The sequence below is a fragment of the Thunnus maccoyii genome, chromosome 4 (genome assembly GCF_910596095.1).
Source record: "Thunnus maccoyii chromosome 4, fThuMac1.1, whole genome shotgun sequence".
In the NCBI taxonomy this organism is placed as follows: domain Eukaryota; kingdom Metazoa; phylum Chordata; class Actinopteri; order Scombriformes; family Scombridae; genus Thunnus; species Thunnus maccoyii.
Genome location: NC_056536.1, coordinates 32,023,712 through 32,043,972, shown reverse-complemented (window position 1 = coordinate 32,043,972; position 20,261 = coordinate 32,023,712). Strand labels below are relative to the sequence as shown.

At 38.0% G+C, this 20,261-nt stretch overlaps 1 protein-coding gene across 3 annotated transcripts; it reads right to left on the bottom strand.

The window, feature by feature from the left end:
* Nucleotides 1–7,088: 7,088 nt before the first annotated feature.
* On the bottom strand, nucleotides 7,089–17,760 carry cxxc1a (CXXC finger protein 1a). Of its 3 annotated transcripts, none has more exons than XM_042410248.1 (15): nucleotides 17,612–17,760; nucleotides 16,366–16,526; nucleotides 16,153–16,253; nucleotides 15,865–16,013; nucleotides 14,831–14,986; nucleotides 14,513–14,695; nucleotides 14,341–14,442; nucleotides 14,042–14,259; nucleotides 12,783–12,990; nucleotides 12,582–12,692; nucleotides 11,840–11,889; nucleotides 11,647–11,743; nucleotides 10,833–10,985; nucleotides 8,940–9,094; nucleotides 7,089–7,145 (listed from the first exon to the last, which is right to left on the bottom strand). In XM_042410248.1, the coding sequence occupies exons 1-14, from the start codon at nucleotides 17,612–17,614 to the stop codon at nucleotides 8,948–8,950; spliced, it is 1,839 nt and encodes a 612-aa protein (XP_042266182.1). In that variant the 5' UTR covers nucleotides 17,615–17,760; the 3' UTR covers nucleotides 7,089–7,145; nucleotides 8,940–8,947. The 3 variants fall into 3 exon arrangements, with proteins under 3 accessions (XP_042266182.1, XP_042266183.1, XP_042266181.1); XM_042410249.1 differs by having other exon boundaries at nucleotides 8,952–9,094; XM_042410247.1 differs by having other exon boundaries at nucleotides 7,089–9,094.
* Between the last annotated feature and the right edge of the window lie 2,501 nt (nucleotides 17,761–20,261).

Sequence of the window (20,261 nt, the reverse complement as noted above, 5' to 3'; positions counted from 1 at the left end):
GAGCAACTGCCCCTCTAAAGGTCTCTGCACAGCTCTGTTGAGTGACATCTTTCTCTGTCACCCCTCCACTCTCATATAAGCTTCAGATCAACCTTTAAATGCATTTTGCACAAAATGACTTTTGGCCCCAATGACTTACATTGAAAGCACATTTGAAGAGGATCTTTCAATATCCAGTATGAACAGGAGGAATGATTACAGTGAGGAAAAACTCTTTCAGTGTTCATATAGACACCTGACTGTTGTTTTAAGACAGACTTGAAAAGTTCTTTTATGTTGAATGATCATCAGATCCTCATCAGAACTAAACAGCAGATAAGTGGGATTTCAGTCTCTGATCTTTCTGTGTGTATGGGTTGGTTTTCCCAGAGTCAGATTTCAATATCCACAAATTAAGCTTAGATTCAGCATTTTAACCTCATAGTCAGTCTTTTATTTCAAATCTTGTGTGTTGCAGAGATCATTTTGGCCTCCAACACTGTGAATTTAATGCTTAACATTAATATTATTGTGAAGTATGTTTATTGTCAGCAGGTTTCAAGTTTTTTTTACATGATTTTTGACATGTGGGCCGACCTGTGCTCTTATTTTCACACGCTGTTACTCTGACTAGAAGATCTGCAATAGAAGGCAAAATTAATAAGCAGATTAATAATTGATCAACAGCCAGATGTCAAATCTCATATTGTCTCTGCTAAATACATAAATGGCTGATGACTGATACTCTCTGGTCAAACTACCAAACTAAAAATGGAAATATACAGCATATCCATCATAAAGCTGATATAAAAGTTACATGGATGAATCTAATCCCATATAAATAGATGTGGGCCTATAAAACCACTGGCTGTTAGTCTGGACAAACATGACAGACAGTTCTGCTGTGTGAGCTGCAACTCAAGCAATAACCTACTCAGAACAGTCATTTCAATGAAAGCTGCAAGCAGCGTTGAACAGGCCCTCGCGCCTCCCCACACGTCAGGCCGCAGCCTTTGTCCACTGTTTTTCCTGCTGCTGGGGCTGCTTTGCTGCAATTTCATAGGGGGCGCTATTCAGCCAATTTGCATCACTCATGGAATATTGTCATTTAGACGTGTTCAGGCCGGGAGTCTTATCAAACATGTAAAGTTTGGTGCAGACTGGAGCATTTACAATAAAGTTATAGAAACGTCCTCTGTCATGGTGAAACATCAAATCTCAACGGTGTGAGGATGAGAATTTTCTGCAGGGTGAGACATGTCTGTCTTGCTCACACCTGTGCCATCAAAATTAAGTAAGTTTTGGGCCCATTTACTTGAATTTCAACTAGTAAACAGAAAACTCTTGATGAGTTTGTGTGTAAAACAAATTAATGTCCTAATTTTCATCAAGTCTATTTTTAGAAAAGTAAAGACTTTTAACCCACATAACCTGGAAAGTTTGATTAAAATGTGTACTGTCAGGTGTGGAGAGACAATAAGTAGCTGCAGCTGGACACAGAAAAATACTCATATATTTGAATGGAGAGTGTGAGCAAACCCACACTTTTTCGATCATTTACTGCTTCCACATAGTTTTGGACACAAACTTCATTTGAACTTTAAATGAGTCACAATGTTAACCTACAAATCTTGAGTTTACATGTGTTTTCTATCTTTTACTGTTTTGGCGATATTAGGGTGTGAGTTTTAAAGTCTTTTCTTGCTCCTCCTGTGATTTTATAATGAGTGTGTATTGCGAAATGTGTCACAGCACTGAGGGAGTGACATCATCAGGAGCAGCTGGAGAGCAGGATTTTAAGGTACTCTTCTTGTGAAATATCCTCATAAATCCCATGACTTTGGCCAAATCTTACATTAAAAACCACATTTTTTACATCCATGGAAGGACTGTTAAGGACTGTTGTTAAGCTAATGGGAGAAATTATCTGGACTGTGCAGCGCAGCAGCAGCAGGACACCGCCAGGGAGCAGCTGGAGAGAGAAGCAACCGAAGAAACAACCAGGAGAGTTAGCTTGTTTGTCATTGTTGCAAATGATATCAGACTGGTTAAGCAGCAGCCATAAAGTTCTGTTTACTAACAAATAAGATGACCAACAGTCACAAATGGATGTTATGACATGAATACTTCATCTCCTTGATAGAAAGAAGAGGACATCAGATAACGTGAGTCAGATACAGCTTCTCTCCCTCTGTCTCTTTGGTCGCTAATTTCATCTCTGATGGTTAAATGTCTCTCTGTGTGGCTGTTGTGTGAATTTATCTCCTTAACACGAATGCAGCAGAGACATATATATAATGTGTTGTGGGTAGTTTGCTTGTTGAAGTTACAGTGAGCTGTCTGGACTCACTCATTCATGTGGAATTGATCCCGTTTTTAATTGAGTGGTTGTTCAGTCACCTGTTGATGTTGTGTGATTAGTGAATGAGTGTGCAGGAGGTCTGGCTGCTTGCTTCTGACAGTTTCTGTTAGCTAATTAGCATCTAGCTGCTAACTGACATTAGCGGTGAATGTTTGTTTTGTGGCTGCAGGACAAGAGTGTGTTCATGTTTCTAAGTTATCATCAAGTTTTGATGATGTGGACAGAGGCTGTTTCATTCACTACCGTGTTTAAAAGAGGAAGGTATCATGCCTCATATTGCAATATTTGAGCATTGAATATTTCATATATTTTATTTTATTTTATTTAAACATTTGACATCTTAAATGTTGTTTGTCTTGAATGTTTTCATTTAAGACCATGGGCAAAAGTTCATTGCTGTTTCGTGTTGCAAATGTGATACAGAATAAATAGAAAACAAAGTTTTATTTGTCTCCCCCTTTTTTTTTTTGCTGATCCTAAAAATTATCCAATCCGTGACTCAAATATGTGATGTGATCTGAACCGTGACTTTAATGATCCGTTGCACTCCTTGTGTTAACATGTCAGCTTTGTAGACTATATTTTTGTATGTCGTGCACATAGATAAGAGTGTTTAAGTCATGTATTTGATACATGCATTAATACTTTCTGATGTGAACCTACACTTTCAGATCTGTGAATGTTTTAGTGTTCAGTCTTTCTAGTATTCAGCACTGATCTGTTACTGTATCACATTATAAATTTTGTGGTACTTTATATATTTCTGTATACTAAGAAAATACATAGGAAACGCATGTAAATCATGTGATATCTTGTCTGTTTTTGATGAGAATATAAATCTGTTGTCACAATAGAACAATACTATAAATTTGAATGTCACTTTGTTGGTAAAATCACACATCTGAACCACATGGCTAAAGTGAGCTCTTCTTTGTTTAGAAACAATATGTATATGCTAAATATCTTTAAAGAAGCAGCCTTTACACCACTCAGGGGTTTTTGTTTTTAAAAGCAAATTGTTTTATTGGCATATAACATTGCCCCCCACCCCTCCAATTTCATCAGGTGGGGGACAATGATATAGTTTGATGCGGTTTGTTGTAAGATTCCATATTGGTTTTCCTCCTGTCCTCCCCAATTTTTTGAGTCACCAGCCGCCACTGGTGTGGGGGTTGAATGCAGCTCATTTTTGTAGGATACGGCAGAAAGGCCCATATACATACAGTAGATTATTTACAAACTTTGTAAGAAGTTTGGTGTCATTATCATTTATAATTATAATTCAGTAGTGGGGATGACCTATGAGGGGAAGGGAAAAAATGGAGTGAGTTTAGTGATAAAGTGCTGTAGAAAAATACCATCAAAACTAAAATTTGTAGCTCTGTACTGCAGTTATTAGGGCCCGAGCACCTAGCGGTTCGCTCACACTCTCCTTTCAAATGTATGAGTATTTTTCTGTGTCCAGCTGCAGTTACTTATTGTCTCTCCACACCTGACAGTACACATTTCAATCAAACTTTCACCAGGTCATGTGGGTTAAAGGTCTTTACTTTTCTAAAAATAGACTTGATGAAAATTAGGAAATTAATTTGTTTTACACACAAACTCATCAAGAGTTTTCTGTTTACTAGTTGAAATTCAAGTAAATGGGCCCAAAACTTGCATGATTTTGATGCCACTGGTGTGAGCAAGACAGACATGTCTCACCTTGCAGAAAATTCTCATCCTCGCACCATTGAGATTTGATGCTTCGCCATGACAGAGGAAGCTGCTATAACTTTATTGTAAATGCTCCAGTCTGCACCAAACTTTACATGTTTGATAAGACTCCCGGCCTGAACACGTCTACATGACAATATTCCATCAGTGATGCAAACTGGCTGAATAGCGCCCCCTACGAAATTTCAGCGAAGCAGCCCCAGCAGCGGGCAAAACAGTGGACAAAGGAAGTGATGTTTATCTCCTTCTTATATTGTCTAAAAACAGCCCGGGTCTGAAGACATCTACATGACAGAAGACCTTCGACTGCGCTGCGGCCTGACATGCACAAAGGTGCGAGGGCACGTTCAACGCTCCTTGCAGCTTTAATTTGTTCAGTTTTTGGTTTACATGTGGCATTGCTATGGTTTGCTTGTGGCTCGGATCTGGCAAACAGGAGTGGACCGTCCAAGTGCCATCATTCCATGCGGTATGCGGGCCACATGAAAGTGACGAATGTGGGCCATCAATTTTGCCATCTGGGCTGTGTCGTATATTTGCCAGAACTGGCCCAGATTGTTGTAAAATATTTGGGCCATATGCACCATATCATATCCGGACCATTTTAGGCTCACTTCCAGATTAGTCAGTACCAATTGTGCCACATCTTTACCTATAGTGGCCCAATACTGTTCAACCATATTTAGGCCATATTCACCATTTCAAATATGGGCCATATTAGGCTCACACCCTGATTAGCCAGTGCCAGCTGTATTGTATATTTTCCAGAATGGGCCCAGATATGTTTAAGAAAACCGTGCCACATTTGCTGCACCATATGTGGGCCACTTTTGGTTTACACCTCCATTAACTATTGTCGACTGTGCCTAATCTTTGCCAAAGGTGGCCCACATTTGTTTTGTGATATCTGGGCCATATTCACTATGTATCACATGGGCGACTTTAGGGTCACATCCAGTTTGCACATCGCCAAGAGCACCACACCTTTGCCAAAAATTGCCCACATTTGTTTTGGGATATTTGGGCCATATGTGTTATTTTACAGATAGGCCACTTCAGGCTCACACCAATTTTGTCCGGGCCAGAAGAAGGCCAGCAGTGCCGTATCATTGCCTGAAGTGGCCCACTTCCATATTCTATCTGGGAAGTTACCTCAAACGTCTTCTCTTTCCCCTAAGAGGATCACACCAGCCGTAAAGTGACTTAAAATATAAATCCTTCTCCCTAGATTGAGTCCATTGGCAGAGACGTGAAAGAGACACTCAATGACCTTAAGAGACTGTTGCCATGCAGACAAACAGTCTATTAAAAGTAATTAAATCATTTATATTTACCAGTTTCAGAAAGGAAGCCATTTCAAGGTACAAATGTGGGACATTTAATCTGTAAATTTTCTAAAATGATACACTGAAAATGTTTGATTTTAGGTTAGTGTAGTCAGGGTTGTCCTGAACTCAAATATGTTAGCATTTGTAAGGTTTTTTTCTTCCGACCCAAAATGAGAGAATAAAGTAATGTCCCTCATCATTTAGTGGTATGTTGTAATTTATAAGGGAGACATATAACATGCTTTATGCTTCCTGTGACTATAATCCAGTTAATCTAATTTCCATATATGTTTTCTGTATATGCCATGGATGTATAATATACTCTGTGTATTGTATTTGATGTGCTCAGGTAGAATAAAGATGTCAGAGCCTCTCCTCAGGTAAGAGTTTCATACTGCAACATTTGTCTTTGGAAATTGAGACATCTGACAGAATAAAGTCGCTGACTCTTCTTTTCAATGCATTTACCATGAAGGTATACGCATGCACTCCAAATTAGGGGCAGGTACCTGAGGACAGGCTGATTAGCAGGATGAGACACACCTGGGCCTGGTGTGCCCCATGTATAAAGTCAGAGAAGCTGCCAGTTCAGAGCACATGGAAGACATCAGAGCGATCCAGTCTGAAGACCAACAAGAAGTTACTTTTCTCCACAGACCAGGAGTCTGAATGAAATGAAATGAATTAATGAATCTGTATTGTTGTTTGCTCCATGTTCAATAAGAATGAATAACAATAATACAGTCTAATTTTGTTTTGTTTTTATAACTCCAGTTAGTATAAACGATTTGATTTTAACATTTTTATTTTACAAGGACTAGAGAGTCTCCTATAAAACGAGAAAAAAAGTGGCAGAAATAATTAAACATCATCAGCTTTTAATGAAGCTGATTTAATCAAGAAAACTAAATCCTAATAACACTAAAATTATCATGTAATTACGTGATATTTATCTTGTAATTACATGATAAGGCTATATATGTTGCAATTGGGAAAAATATCTCATTTACAATTACAATTTCTCAATTACAAAATTCTTATTTTTGCAATTACAAATCTTTATTTTGTTTGATCTTGCAAGATTTGTTTCTCATCATTACACGCTATAAGTTTGAGAACTTCTAATTACAAGTGTCTTGTAATAATAAGCTCCATATCACATAAATATTATTAGATTATCTGTGTTATCATTTAAACATCTTGGTTATTGTTTCTCTTTGTAAATCCTGTACTATGTACATTTTATGTCATTTGCTTTATTTATTTTCATTATGTTGATATTTTTTAAACATGAACTTGAAATGAATTGATGAATCTGTATTGTTTTTTGTTCCATGTTCAATAAGAATGAAAAACAATAACAGTCTCATTTTGTTTTGTTTTTATAACTCCGGTTGAACAATTTGATTTTAACATTTTTATTTTATAAGGACTAGAGAGTCTTCTATAAAACAAGAAAAAAAACTGGCAGAAATAATTAAACATCATCAGCTTTTAATGAAGCATCAGTTTGAATACAACAACATGAAGAGACACAGAGAGCAGAGAGCAATAACATGATCAAAAGATACAAAATAACACTGATAAAAAATGACAGATATTTAAAAAGTAACAATAAGAACAACATCAGGATAAAAACTAAGTGCAATAAAAACAGAATATTAAAATTTTAGCTGCATTTAGTGTTCTTGTTATTTTGTCCATCTCTACAGGATGAGCGACTGTGACATCAGAAACCTTTCACTCAGCCAGCTTACCTACAGAAACACAGGTGGAGCGTTTTGTAGTGTTTTGCAGTGGATTGTGGGTAGTGTAGTGTTTCTCAGAAAATTAGAGGTCACTGGTGTGTTTCTTTTAAGAAGCTTCTGAAGTCTGCAGCAGCATTTAGAGTCATTTCTCAGCTTCATTACTGAGTCGAACTGTAGCGTTAATACTGTTTGTTTATTGATGAGCATCCACATGTGGACATAAACACTGTGTTTACTTCTGATTATTAAAAACTCCTCCTACACGTCATCTGCTGGTTTACCTATGTGCTGCATGGAGAAGAAACTCACAGTTTCAGTGAGCATGAAAACCCTAATTTCATTCCACTAAAAAAGAAAAAGATGGACACATTGCATAATTATGTGTCACGTTTCTCATAATTATGACTTAATGATCTTAATTCCAAATCACAAGATCCCGTCAAAATAATAATACAATAATCTCATAATTATGATATACTTACTTTCATAATTACAAGATCTTTGTTCCATTATTACAAGATGTGTATCTCATAATTATATGAAAACTATGCCATAATTATGAAGACATTATCTTCTAATTACAAGATCCATATCTCATACATATAATCAAAGTATTTCAAGAAAACTAAATCCTAATAATACTAAAATTATCTCATAATTACAAGATATTTATCTTGTAATTACATGATAAAGCGAAATATGTTGCAATTAGGAAAAAATCTCATAATTACAAAATTCTTTTGTAATTACAAGATCTTTATTTTGTCTGATCTTGCAAGATTTGTTTCTCATCAATACACAAAATAAGTTTTAGAGCTTATAATTACAAGTATCTTGTAATAACAAGCTCCATATCACATAAATATTGTAAGATTATCTGTTATCATCTAATTACAAAATATTTCATAATAACAAGGAATCTATAACATAATTACAGTGAAATTATTTCATAATTACAAGATCTTTATCTTCTGAAGATATACATCATATATATCTTACAGTGTCGAAAAAATCCTATTTTTAAGATTCTTGACTCAAAATTACTGTATTTTACAATTATTAAAAAACACTCAAGATTATGATATAATTACAAGGTTTGTATCTAATAATTAGGGAAACTTTATCTTGTAATTACATGATCCATATTTTATAAATATGTGAATTAGTATTTTATAATAAGAAGAAAACTGTCAAAATTACAAAGAAATTCTCCTTGTAATTACATGATGTATATCTTTTAATTACAAAATAAATCTCATAATTTTAAGATCCTTGTCTCAATTAACAGATCTTATCTTGTAATTTTATCAAAACCTAGTCAAAATCTTCATAATCGTAATTAATGACACAGTCCTTCTCTTACCATTATTTCATATTTGCAACTGAACTATCTAATAATTTCAAGATCTTTGTCTTATTACAAAATCTTAATACTATCTTGAACCTGATTATGTATTTAAAACATCAGCTTGTTGTGATTAAAAGATTGTATAATAACGGTAAGATACAGAGATAAAGATCTCCAAATTATAAGATGCTTTCTCATAATTATGAGATTCAAATACAAAAGTTATAATTATGAGAGATTATGAGGTCTTAAATTTTTGTTTTTTGTTAAAGCTAAATGTTTTCCAAGTTCAGCCTCTGCTTCCCACAATGCATCTATGGATCACCGACTGAAATATTAAAACACACTTTAAAGAAAATACAAAAGACAATGATCCAGATATATCTGGGAGAGTATTTGTAGTCTGTTTTTCCATAAATCTCTCTACCTGTCTATGTTTCTCTCCATATTTCTACCTGTCTGTCTACCTGTCCTTGGCGGAGCGCAGGTCAGTGGTGATTGGGTCGTGCTGAATGGTCTGGTGCAGCATCAGAGCCAATAAACCGGCTCGATTCGTCATCGCTGTCCTCAGATTCCTCTCCTGCTCGAACAGCTCATCCAGCTTATACCACTGACAGACAGACAGGTAGAGAGACAGACATTAATGTCAAGGCCATGGACTTCAAATGTTCCCCAACAAATCAAAATTCTTTTTTTTTTCCCTGAATTTGTTTTGTGGAAAGTCCCTGAACACTACAGTACCCATAAGCCTCAGTGACTGTTGTTATAGACAGCGGTGGAAGAAGTATTCAGATTCTTTATTTTAGTAAAAGTAACAATATAGAAATGTAAAAATACTCCATTACAAGTAAAAGTCCTGAATCAAAGATCCTACTTAAATAAAAGTATTATTAGCATAAGTATTATGAGCTTGATGTAGTTAAAGTATTGCAGTAAAAGTAGTGGTTTGGTTCCTCTGACTGATATATTATTATATATGACGTCATTAGATTATTAATAGTGAAGCATCAGTGTTAGAGCAGCATGTTACTGTTGTAGCTGCTGGAGGTGGAGCTAGTTTCAACTACTTTATATACAGTTAGCTAGTTTAGTCCAGTGGTTCCCAACCTGGGGGTCAGGCCCCTCCAAAGGGTCAGCAGATAAATCTGAGGGGTCGTGAGATGATTAGTGGGAGAGGAAAGAAGAAAAAACAAAGTTCTGATACACTGTTTTCAGTTTTTGGACTTTGAACATATAATAAATGATCATTTGAACATTTATTGAAATGAAAGCATGTGAGAAGTTTAGAGGGAAAAATCACTATTTGGTGGAGCTCTTAACAACTCATAGACATGTGAAATGTGACCCCGACTACACACTGCTTTTTGTAAGACGTCAAAAGCCAAAAAGGTTGGAAACCACTGGTTTCATCTTTAACAATGTGTTGTATTTTAAAAGCTTGTTATATTATCCATTGTGTCAAATCTTCATCTGAAAAGTAACTAAAGCTGTCAAATAAATGTAGTGGAGTAGAAAGAACAATATTTCCCTCTGAAATGAAGTGGAGTGGAAGTATAAAGTAGCATCACATGGAAATACTCAAGTAAAGTACAAGTACCTCAAAATAACTTAAGTACAGTACTTGAGTAAATGTACTTAGTTACTTTCAACCACTGGCTATAGACAAATCTGTGTTGTAGGTGGAAGTAAACAAACCTCTATCACTGCGTTTAACACTGTAATGATTGTAAAGGATTTTACTTAATCTATCCAGGAGATCCTGTAGAAGCAATTACATGGTGAACATATAAAATAAAAGGTTATAATCCACAAACTAAATGTGTTCTAGCTTAAACTTTTCTGTTCTGTGATGTTATCAGCCGCTAAAACAACAAGCTGACTCAAGCCTGTGATCCATTAAATCTGTTTGACTTTCATAAATCTCCATTAAATCCTCATGTTTCATTCTGAGCGGCATGCTGACAAAGGACCAACCAGGGACCACTAAAGACGGAGTGGTCTGCCTACACAGGGCCGACAGTGAGCTGCCACCCCACTAATCTCTGTAAGCTTAGTGCTCATGTATCATGTGTTTCAGATATGTATAAAATGATACATTTCTTCTGATTACAATGACAGAAATCAGGAGATTGATGATTGAAAACGCTTTCACATCCAGACTGTGGAGGTCGGACAGAAGCTACATTCATGTTAGTTTTTCAAAATTTCCCACTCATGTTTTAAGACTGAAGAACTTCCACATGCACACAGACAACCTTCATCTGTCCACCATGATGAACACAAACATCTCTGCTTTCACTGTGCTGCTACTAAAAGCTGATGTTAAAGTTTTGTTGAGAGTTCAGTACCACTCGGACTCTCTCGAGGTCGACCTCGGCACGGCGAAGTTTCTCCCAGCAGTAATGTTTGTTACACTTCCTCTTAGAAACCCGACAGAACTCTCCGGTGGGCTCAAAGACATCTTTAACCAGAGGACATCCACACACCTCGTCTGCTGGGACCTGAGGGACAAACAGTTAATGTTAGCTGGCTTTACTAAATTCTGTTTTAGTTTTTGTTGTAAGTTTCTATTGTGTATCTTTTCATATGTTGAGTTATTTCATTGTTCTGATCTTTATACTTTATATTTTGTTTTGCTTTTTCTCGTTTTATTGATCAATCTGATTTTAAATTGCTATTTTTTTATTGCTGCTGTTTTTGTGTGAACTGGAAGTCTAGAAACCACTTTGTGGAGGCTAATGGTAATCCAGATTGCTACCTAGCCACATTAGCTAACACATTTGCTATGGTTTCAGTCACAAAGCACCAATCATTATCAATGAATCTTTAGTTACTGTTAATTGTGAGAGAACACTATTGAAATGAAAAGCAGGGTGGTAGCTAATAAAGTAACTAGCTTCATTAGCTAGTTTGGAAATGTTAGCCAGCCAGACTTTAACATTCTGTTTTCTACAAGGATAAACCATTTCCTCAGTTGTTCTGGCTCAGTCTCCAATAACAATCAGTGGTGTAAAATAAGCAGGACTGGCAGTTAAAGGGCTCAAACAAGCCAAAAACACCAATGAGCTCAATATGAAACCACAAGAAGAGAAAATAACCAGCAGATAAACAGCATTTTGTGAACAAACTGTTGAAATGATGAGGTGATAAACCAAGTCGTACCTTTGGATCTCTGGAGTGTTCAGGACACAAAACCTGCAGCCGCTTACAGTACGTCTTACTCTGAGGGTTATACACATCACAGAACAGCCGGGTGGCTCTGAAAGACCGACGGACAAAGACAGACAGGTCTTACTCTAAGAGTATATAACTCTTCCAATGAAAGACAGACAGGCAGACAAACAGGTGTTCTTACCCCTCTATACGTGTTGGGTACATGGAACCAAACGATGTCTGACTCTCATACTGCGGACAGACAGAGAGTGAGACAGGTCAGTTAAATGTTTCAGCCACTTTATATAAAAGTTAAAACTTTGTGAACATTAAGCTGTTGTTGTTACTGTCTGTCATCATGTAGCTGTTGTCATGTGCTAAATCACTAGTTGTGACGCACCTGATTTCTTGTGACCCTAAAGGAAGTGACACAACTGACTTCTGGGGACCCTAAAGGAAGTAACGCATCTGACTTCTGGGGACCCTAAAGGAAGTAACGCACCTGACTTCTGGGGACCCTAAAGGAAGTGACACACCAGACTTCTGGGGACCCTAAAGGAAATTACACACCTGACTTCTGGGGATCCTAAAGGAAGTGACACACCTGACTTCTGGGGACCCTAAAGGAAGTAACACAACTGACTTCTGGGGACCCTAAAGGAAATGACACACCTGACTTCTGGGGGCCCTAAAGGAAGTAACGCATCTGACTTCTGGGGACCCTAAAGGAAATGACACACCTGACTTCTGGGGGCCCTAAAGGAAGAAACGTACCTGACATCTGGGGACCCTAAAGGAAGGGATGCTTCTGGGGACCCTAAAGGAAGTGAAACACCTGACTTTTGGGGACCCCAAAGGAGGTCATGCTTCAGGGGACCCGGCTCTGTTTTCCTGCTCTTTAAAGACAACTGATGGACACACGTATCCTGACTCTGTTAACTGACCTTAGCATAGCATCTCTCCATATGTCGCAGCGCCACCTTTGGGTTGATGGGATGACTGCAGGAAACACAGAAAATCTGAAGGTCTGTGTCATCACCCTCACCTTCAGTCACCTGTAGACAGACAGAATTAAGAGATGAACAGATGAAAAGACTAAAAGCTATATCTCTGTGTCTTTCTGTCCCTGTGTTACTGTCTCATACCTCCTCGTCTTGTTGGACTTGTTGCAGTTTGGCGTTGGCGATGATGCCTTCGAGCTCATGGAATCGTTTCTCCATCAGAGTGAGACGGAGCCTGGCCGCCTGCTGCTCTTTCCTGATTCGCTCCAGCTGTCTCCGCCCCATCTCCTCGGCAACACAGGGACTCTGCTGCCACTGCTGGATCCTCTGAGGGAGGATCTCATAGATACGACTGAAGGACAGAGAGACAGACAGTCATCCCTGTTTGTAGTTAATTTACATTAAGTAGTAACACTGAGTTGTCAGCAAACTGTTTAGTGCTATGTGTGGTTATTCGTAGATATTGTATTTTTGTATTTTTGATTTGTGTTTGATTAACTTACACAGTTCTGTTGCTGAATTTTGAGTTCAGTTCTGTTTTGTTGACCTCTCTAAGTTGATATTCACCGTTGATTTGTCTTTTTTGGGTTAAATAAAACCCACCTTTTTTTAACGTGAAACCCTCCATCCTGTGCCTTCATGCTTGGTCCCTAACAAGGTGTTAAAGGTGAGTTACAGGTTTTACATGTGTGTTACAGGTGTAACAGGTGTGTTGCAGGTATGTTATAGTTGTGTTACAAGCATGTTACAGGTGTGTTGCAGGTGTGTTTCAGGTATTACGGTGTGCTACAGGTGTTACAGGTGTGTTAGAGGTGTGTTTCAGGGGTTGTTGCAGGTTTTACATGCATACTATAAGTAATATATGTGTGCTACAGGTGTGTTCCAGGTGTACTAGGTGTGTTGCACGTATGTTATATTTGTGTTCCAAGTGTGTTACAGGTGTGATGCAGGTGTTACAGGTGTGTTACAGGTGTGTTACATGTGTGTTGTAGGTGTGTTACAGGTGTGCTACAGGTGTACTACAGGTATGCTACAGGTGTTAGAGGTGTGTTACAGGTGTGCTTCAGGTGTGCTATAGGTATACTACAGGTGTTACAGGTGTTACACGTGTGCTACAGGTATGTTACAGGTGTTAGAGGTGCTACAGGTGTGTTACAGGTGTGCTACAAGTGTTACAGGTGTACTACAGGTGTGCTACAGGTATGCTACAGGTGTTAGAGGTGCTACAGGTGTGTTACAGGTGTGCTACAGGTGTTACAGGTGTGCTACAGGTGTGCTACAGGTGTTACAGGTGTGCTACAGGTGTGTTACAGGTGTGCTACAGGTGTGCTACAGGTGTTACAAGTGTACTACAGGTGTGCTACAGGTGTGTTACAGGATACAAACTGTGTGAGGAGACTCACTTGGCAGCGAGCTTCATGCCACAGTCCTCTGAGCAGTATTTGGAGTTGACCCTTGCCAGTTCGACGCAGCCTGGACCCAGACACTGGCGCATAGCCCCACCCACTTCCTTAACCCCGCCCTCTCCTCCTCGCTCGCTGTGCCGCACACGCTCCCTATGGCGCTGCTTTGCTTTGTGACGACGCAGCTTCACCTCCTCTTTAGGAGCAGAGACAGACTTCTGCAGGGGACGACATCATCAGAGTGTAAATGACATCATCAGTGACATCATCCATCCTCTACTACTTAAAGAAGCTGTCACCTTCTTCTCTGTCTTCTTCTCTCGTCTCTTCACGTGCTTCACCTTCACCGCCTTCTTCCTCATAGAGTCTGACTGACCGTCCTCTTCCTCGCTGTGCCACACCTGCAACAAGACAACGCATCACACCACAGGAAGTTCCGGTTCTGAGAGCTGATTGGTCAGAAACACTCACCAGGTCTCTGTATCCGGCTGCTTTGTACTGCTCGTACAGCTCCAGCTCGCTCTCACTGAACACCATATCCTCCCCCTCCTCCTCCTCCTCCTCCTCTGTTTGATGCCCCGTCCCTTTCCTCGGGAGGCCCCGCCCTCTGCCGCCACTCCGACTCATCTCCTCGTCTTTGACACGAAGCATCTTCTGCTCGAAAGAAACAACAACGATTTAATCAAATCAATTCTCAAAGAAAATAAATGAATAAACAAAATTCAGACAATATGACAACAACTAAAGGAGGATAAGAATCACCGATCTGTGAATATTTTGATGACTCACCCGGGCTCGGACCTCACACTGCCTCAGTCGACACTTCTGTCGGATTTTGTTTGGACCTCCAAACTTCTTCATGTCTTTGCAGAAGTCACACTGAGCACAGTCCTCCGTCCTCAGACAGGCGTCACACTCACCGCACATCCGGGCTGAACGTTTGATCTGTACGACAAATGTCACAGAAATATCAAATATATATATGTTATGTTATCAATACAGACGACAACCAGAAAATATTTACATTTCCTACAGAAGATTTGAACGTGCTGCAGATGCAAACACTGTAAACAGCTTCAAGTGTCTACAAATGTTCATTCTTCTCAGAAATTACTGTGCAGGAGTTTTCTTAAAGGAGCATAAGAGATGAAACAGTTGAACTCAATTAAAAATCGAATTGTCAGTTAAAATCAGCAACCTTTTTAGTTGAAATGACAGACAGTGTGTGGACTGTATGTAGTTGAAGTGTCAGTTGGTGTGTAAGTGATAAAAGTGTCAGCTGTTATATAAGCAGTGACAAAAGTTGAAATGCCAGTTGAAGATTAAAAATCCTTAAAGATTCCTTATATAAACTACTGGTTAAATGAATCCACAGTAGAAACACACCATGGATGTATTAAGGAGAACTGTATACCGGACTCAAAGATGGCGCCCCGTTCATTCTGATGAAAGTTGCTCTGTGGCCTACGAAGCCAAAAAATCGGCTTCCGGCTTCAAAGAAATTACCCGAATGTTCCTCACGCTTTGTGATTTTTGGGCCCATTGAGCATGCTCACTAGAGACTTGCGCTGCAGACTTTCCAAATATTATTGGACCAAATGGATCAAATTCTGATAATAAAATGAGTCATTTCACTCAGAAACATTTATTCATCAGCTCCTTTTCCAATGATTGTGTGCAGGAAAAATACTTTTTGGGCCAGTGTGGATCACATGACAGACCCGGAGGTTGTAAATACACACTTTGGCCACAATGTCAAATTAGCTTCACAGCCTGGCGTTGTTCATGGGGGCCTGAAACATACAAAGTAACTTCCTGGTTACCTGTGAGCCCCGCCTCCTGTCCATCTTGGGTTGGGGGGTGGAGCTCCCGTCTCCTTCAGGTTTGTCCTCCCTCTCTGGCTCCGCCTCATTGTCCTCCTTCTCCTTGGTCTTCTTCTGACGGTATTTAATCTCCAGAGACGAGTCTTTGTCTGCAGAGGACACAACAGACAGCTAAGAGACAACCTGCTGACTCAAACTGCCAGAAGAAACACATTAAATATCACCAGAGTTCGACTTGATATATTTCAGTATGAGCTTTAAGTGATTTTTGATATTGGGGACACTGACCTCTGCAGGACGGACAGTACCACACTCTGATGGCTTTAGCTGCTTTCTCTGAAACTCCGATACAGTCTCCATGAAACCACTCACTGCAGCTGTCACACCCTCTGACACACAGACAGGCTAGTGTTAACAGATGGATGGATAGATAGATAGATAGATAGATAGATAGATAGATAGATAGATAGATAGATAGATAGATAGGATGAGATTTTTTACATCATGAAACAGTTGATGTCCGGTTTCCTGCAGACACAGTATACAGGAGCATTGGGGAATCCTATGGTAACCTTTCCTCTTCCTCCTCCTCCTCCTCCTCCTCCTCCTTCCTCCTCCTCTTCCTCCTCTGGACTTCCTCGCTCTGCTGCTGCCTCCTCAGCCTCAAACACAACAAAACAGACAGAAGAGGAACACAAGACAGACAAGAAAAGTGTTGCAAAATCAGAAAACAAGACTGAACACCAGCGGTGGGAGAAGTATTCAGATCCTTTACTTTGGTAAAAGTACCAGTACAGCGATGTAGAAATACTCCATTACAAGTAAAAGTTCTGCATAAAAAATCGCTACTACAGTAAAAGTACATTATTACTATTATTATATATGACGTCATTAGATTATTTATAGTGAAGCATCAGTGTTAGAGCAGCATGTTACTGTTGTAGCTGCTGGAGGTGGAGCTAGTTTACACTACTTTATATACAGTTAGCTAGTTTAGTCCAGTGGTTCCCAACCTAGGGGTCGGGCCCCTCCAAAGGGTCAGCAGATAAATCTGAGGGGTCGTGAGATGATTAATGGGAGAGGAAAGAAGAAAAAACAAAGTTCTGATACACAAATCTGTTTTCAGTTTTCGGACTTTTTCTCTAATTTTTGATTTTTGCTGAAATATTTTGTAAGCCGCCAAAAAGTTTTGAAGCCACTTGTTTCATTTGTAACTATGTGTTGTATTTTTAAAAGCTTGTCTTTGGACGGAGAGTAAACGGACCATTTTCAGAGTTTTTCTCTTGTTTAACCCGGACTAAGATCTACGGACCGTTTAAAACTCAGTTTCAGATTTATTAAACATATTTCTATCCATGAACACGGAAAAAAGGCGGATTTAGCCGTTTTTTCCTTAATATTTACCACATGAGACCAGGTCTAGACTTGTCAAACTGGACTACATTAACGCGGAGTCTCTTTATTTTTTCAGATTGATGAAATCTCTATTCAGTTCATAAAAACAGAAAAAATGGCGATTTCACTTTATGTTTCATATTTCTGTTTTCTTCAGTTCCGCCCGGTCAGTCTGTTGTTTCACTGTTAAACTAAACTCCGTTCATTCTTCTGCATTAATCAATCTGTTATTTCTGTTTGTGTTTGTGATGCTGCAGGATATTAAAAAATGAGTCCAGCTGCTCCGTTATTATTCTGCATCAGTCCAACACATCTGTCTGTGATCGTGACGACGAACATCTGTCAGACTCACCATGATGCAGCAGCAACAACAAACTGTCCTCCGGTTAAATCCTCATCAGGGTTCCGCTTTCATTTCACTTTATTCTTCATGCTTTTAAACATCTGCAGGAATCTCTTTGTTTCATCTTCATCTTCGTCCTCTTCTTCTTCTTCTTCTTCTTCTTCTGTGCGGGGGAAATAAAGCAGCAGCAGTCAGACAGGAGCCGCCGCAGCAGCGACACCTGCAGGACGGAGACTGAACTACACACATGCCACTTTAATATGATCAATACATAATGAGCAACAACTGCCCAGGTTATGTCCGACATACACTCCCAAAGGCAAAAACATCTTTCCCCAGTTATTCTGGTGATAACAACAGATCTATAAGAGCTCTGTTCCCAAGAGATTTTATTACATTACATGTGATTTCATGTTGGAACCAGTTTGTGGATGATATGCTATGAAATAAGGTTTCTACCTAATTGAAACTTAATCACCAATTAAGTTAAGGAATTTTTTTTTAAACTCATTCATAAATTCTATCCATCTAAAAACTATGCTAAAAAGATTTAAGAGAAACGCTGGTGTGAATTGTAGTTTCTGTTATTTATTATTTATTTTTTCATCGCCCAAATGTGAATAAAATGTGTTTTCATTACTAGAAATATTGACGACAGTTTTATTTCACTTTGGAAGAATTTATTGTTTGGTCTCTTGGAGAAAACAGAGAAAAACACTTATGTGTATATAATACAGTCTTATTATTATAATAATGGCTAAATTCTATATCCATAAATATAAATGTACAAGTAGGAAAACGTGCTTTACTGCCTTTAGTAAAGAGTTCAAACAATATAAAAACAAAAAGCAATTATAACTGTAACAGCTTGTACTGCGTTAAACATTTTTTATATAGATCTTCATCCCTCCAGCACTAATCTGTAAAGTGAACATTTTCTTTTACATTTTTAAACTTTTATTATGTGTATCCTTCTGTACATGTTATGTTATGTAGAAATTGTTTTTGTTAATAAAAAAAATACATAAACAGTGGTGGAAAGTAACTAAGTACATTACATGTGCTTTAATTTCCTCTGTGCATGTGTTGTGGATCTGTTTCACTCTCTCTGGTGATCCTGCTGTGGTGCTAGTGTGTGTGTGTGTGTGTATTGACTGAATGAATGGGTGTGACTGTGTAGGTGGTTCCGGGGAGCTGATTGGTTCCAGCCTCCCACTTTGCAGTTTTAAGGGCCGGTTTCCCTCAGCTCCTGCAGGTTCACCTTTCTCCGCTTCCAACCAACATATTTCAGTGTGAAATGTTGTATGTAGATTTGCCTATGTGACATACGAGCCCAGGTTTGGTAGGGATGGGTAGTATTTTTTTGTTTAATTCCATTTTTCTCCTGTTTTTGTCAGGGTAGGAGTGAAGTTAGTGATTTGTCTTTTTGTTCCTGTCGTTTGAAGAGGTAATCCCAGGTTGTTCAGCTTTGTTTCCTTTTTGTTTATTGTTTTGCTGTTGACCCACCCTGAAGCTAAAAGATTGTTAAAAAAAAAACCTTTAATAGGCTGCAGTTTTCTGTTGCTGATGGTTGTTGGGAGCAGGGAGGAGGGGAGTCTTTAAAATAAATAACTGTTTAAAGTCCAAAGAGGTTTATCTCTCCAATATTTCACAAAAATGCAAATCTTAAAGAAAAGCTCTGAAAAAATCATCCACGTTTTTTCTTCTTTTTTACTCAATCTATCATCACAATACCCTTCAGATTTATTTTATAACCCACATAAAGCAGTTTAAAGTCGCTCCATCTCAAGCAGTTGCAATAATAAAATGCTGCTGATGCATCAACTCATCAGTATTAATAATGTTCTTTGTTACATTTATTTAATATATCAGTCACAGCCTGATTTTCTGAACACGAGTACTTTAACTTTAACGCTTTAAGTAAATTTAACTGATAATACTTATGTACTTTTACTTAAGTAGGATTTTAAATGCAGGACTTTTACTTGTAATGAAGCATTTTTACATTGTGGTGTTGATACTTTTACTTAAGTAAAGGATCTGAATATTTCTTCCACCACTGTACATAAATTATTTTACTGGCAAATTTTCATATTCATAAATTTACAGGTAAAAAGTCAAACTTCTTGGTTTTCACAAAGGAGGTCAAACATTGATTCAATTAGATGAAAAACTATAAATAATATTTTTTGTTTAAAACCTTTATATGAGCTATAACTCCCCCTCGCTCAGTTTGTTTGTTTGTTTGTTTCTATTTTTCTTCTGCAAACCACAAGATGAATATTTTGATATTTTGTACATTAATATACATAGAAGAATTGTAATTGTTTTATATGTCAATAAAGAAATAAAAAAATGACAAAAAAACCCACAAATACATAAATACATAAATAAATGTATTAAAACAATCATAATGTTGATATATTTTCATTTGAAAAATAAAACTTTATTGATCTCTATCGTGTTAGAGCAGCACGAGGAAAACTGAGAGGCAACATTTTAAGAACTTTTAAACTGAAATAAATACAATAAAATAAGGGATGATAGAAATAAAATATACTGTACATTTTATACAGTACAGTATCTGAGGCCATAAACATTATTATAAACAATTAATCCAGTGGTCCTGCGGTAGGAAAAACAATGATCATGATTTTAT

Bases quoted from the DNA above. Each gene is read 5' to 3' on its own strand.
- cxxc1a (XM_042410247.1), bottom strand. The intron at 12,991-14,041 runs GTGAGTCTCCTC...TCTGTCCTTCAG, and splicing joins GGCATGAAGCTCGCTGCCAA to TCGTATCTATGAGATCCTCC. The intron at 10,986-11,646 runs GTACGACTTGGT...TTTGTCCCTCAG, and splicing joins AACACTCCAGAGATCCAAAG to GTCCCAGCAGACGAGGTGTG.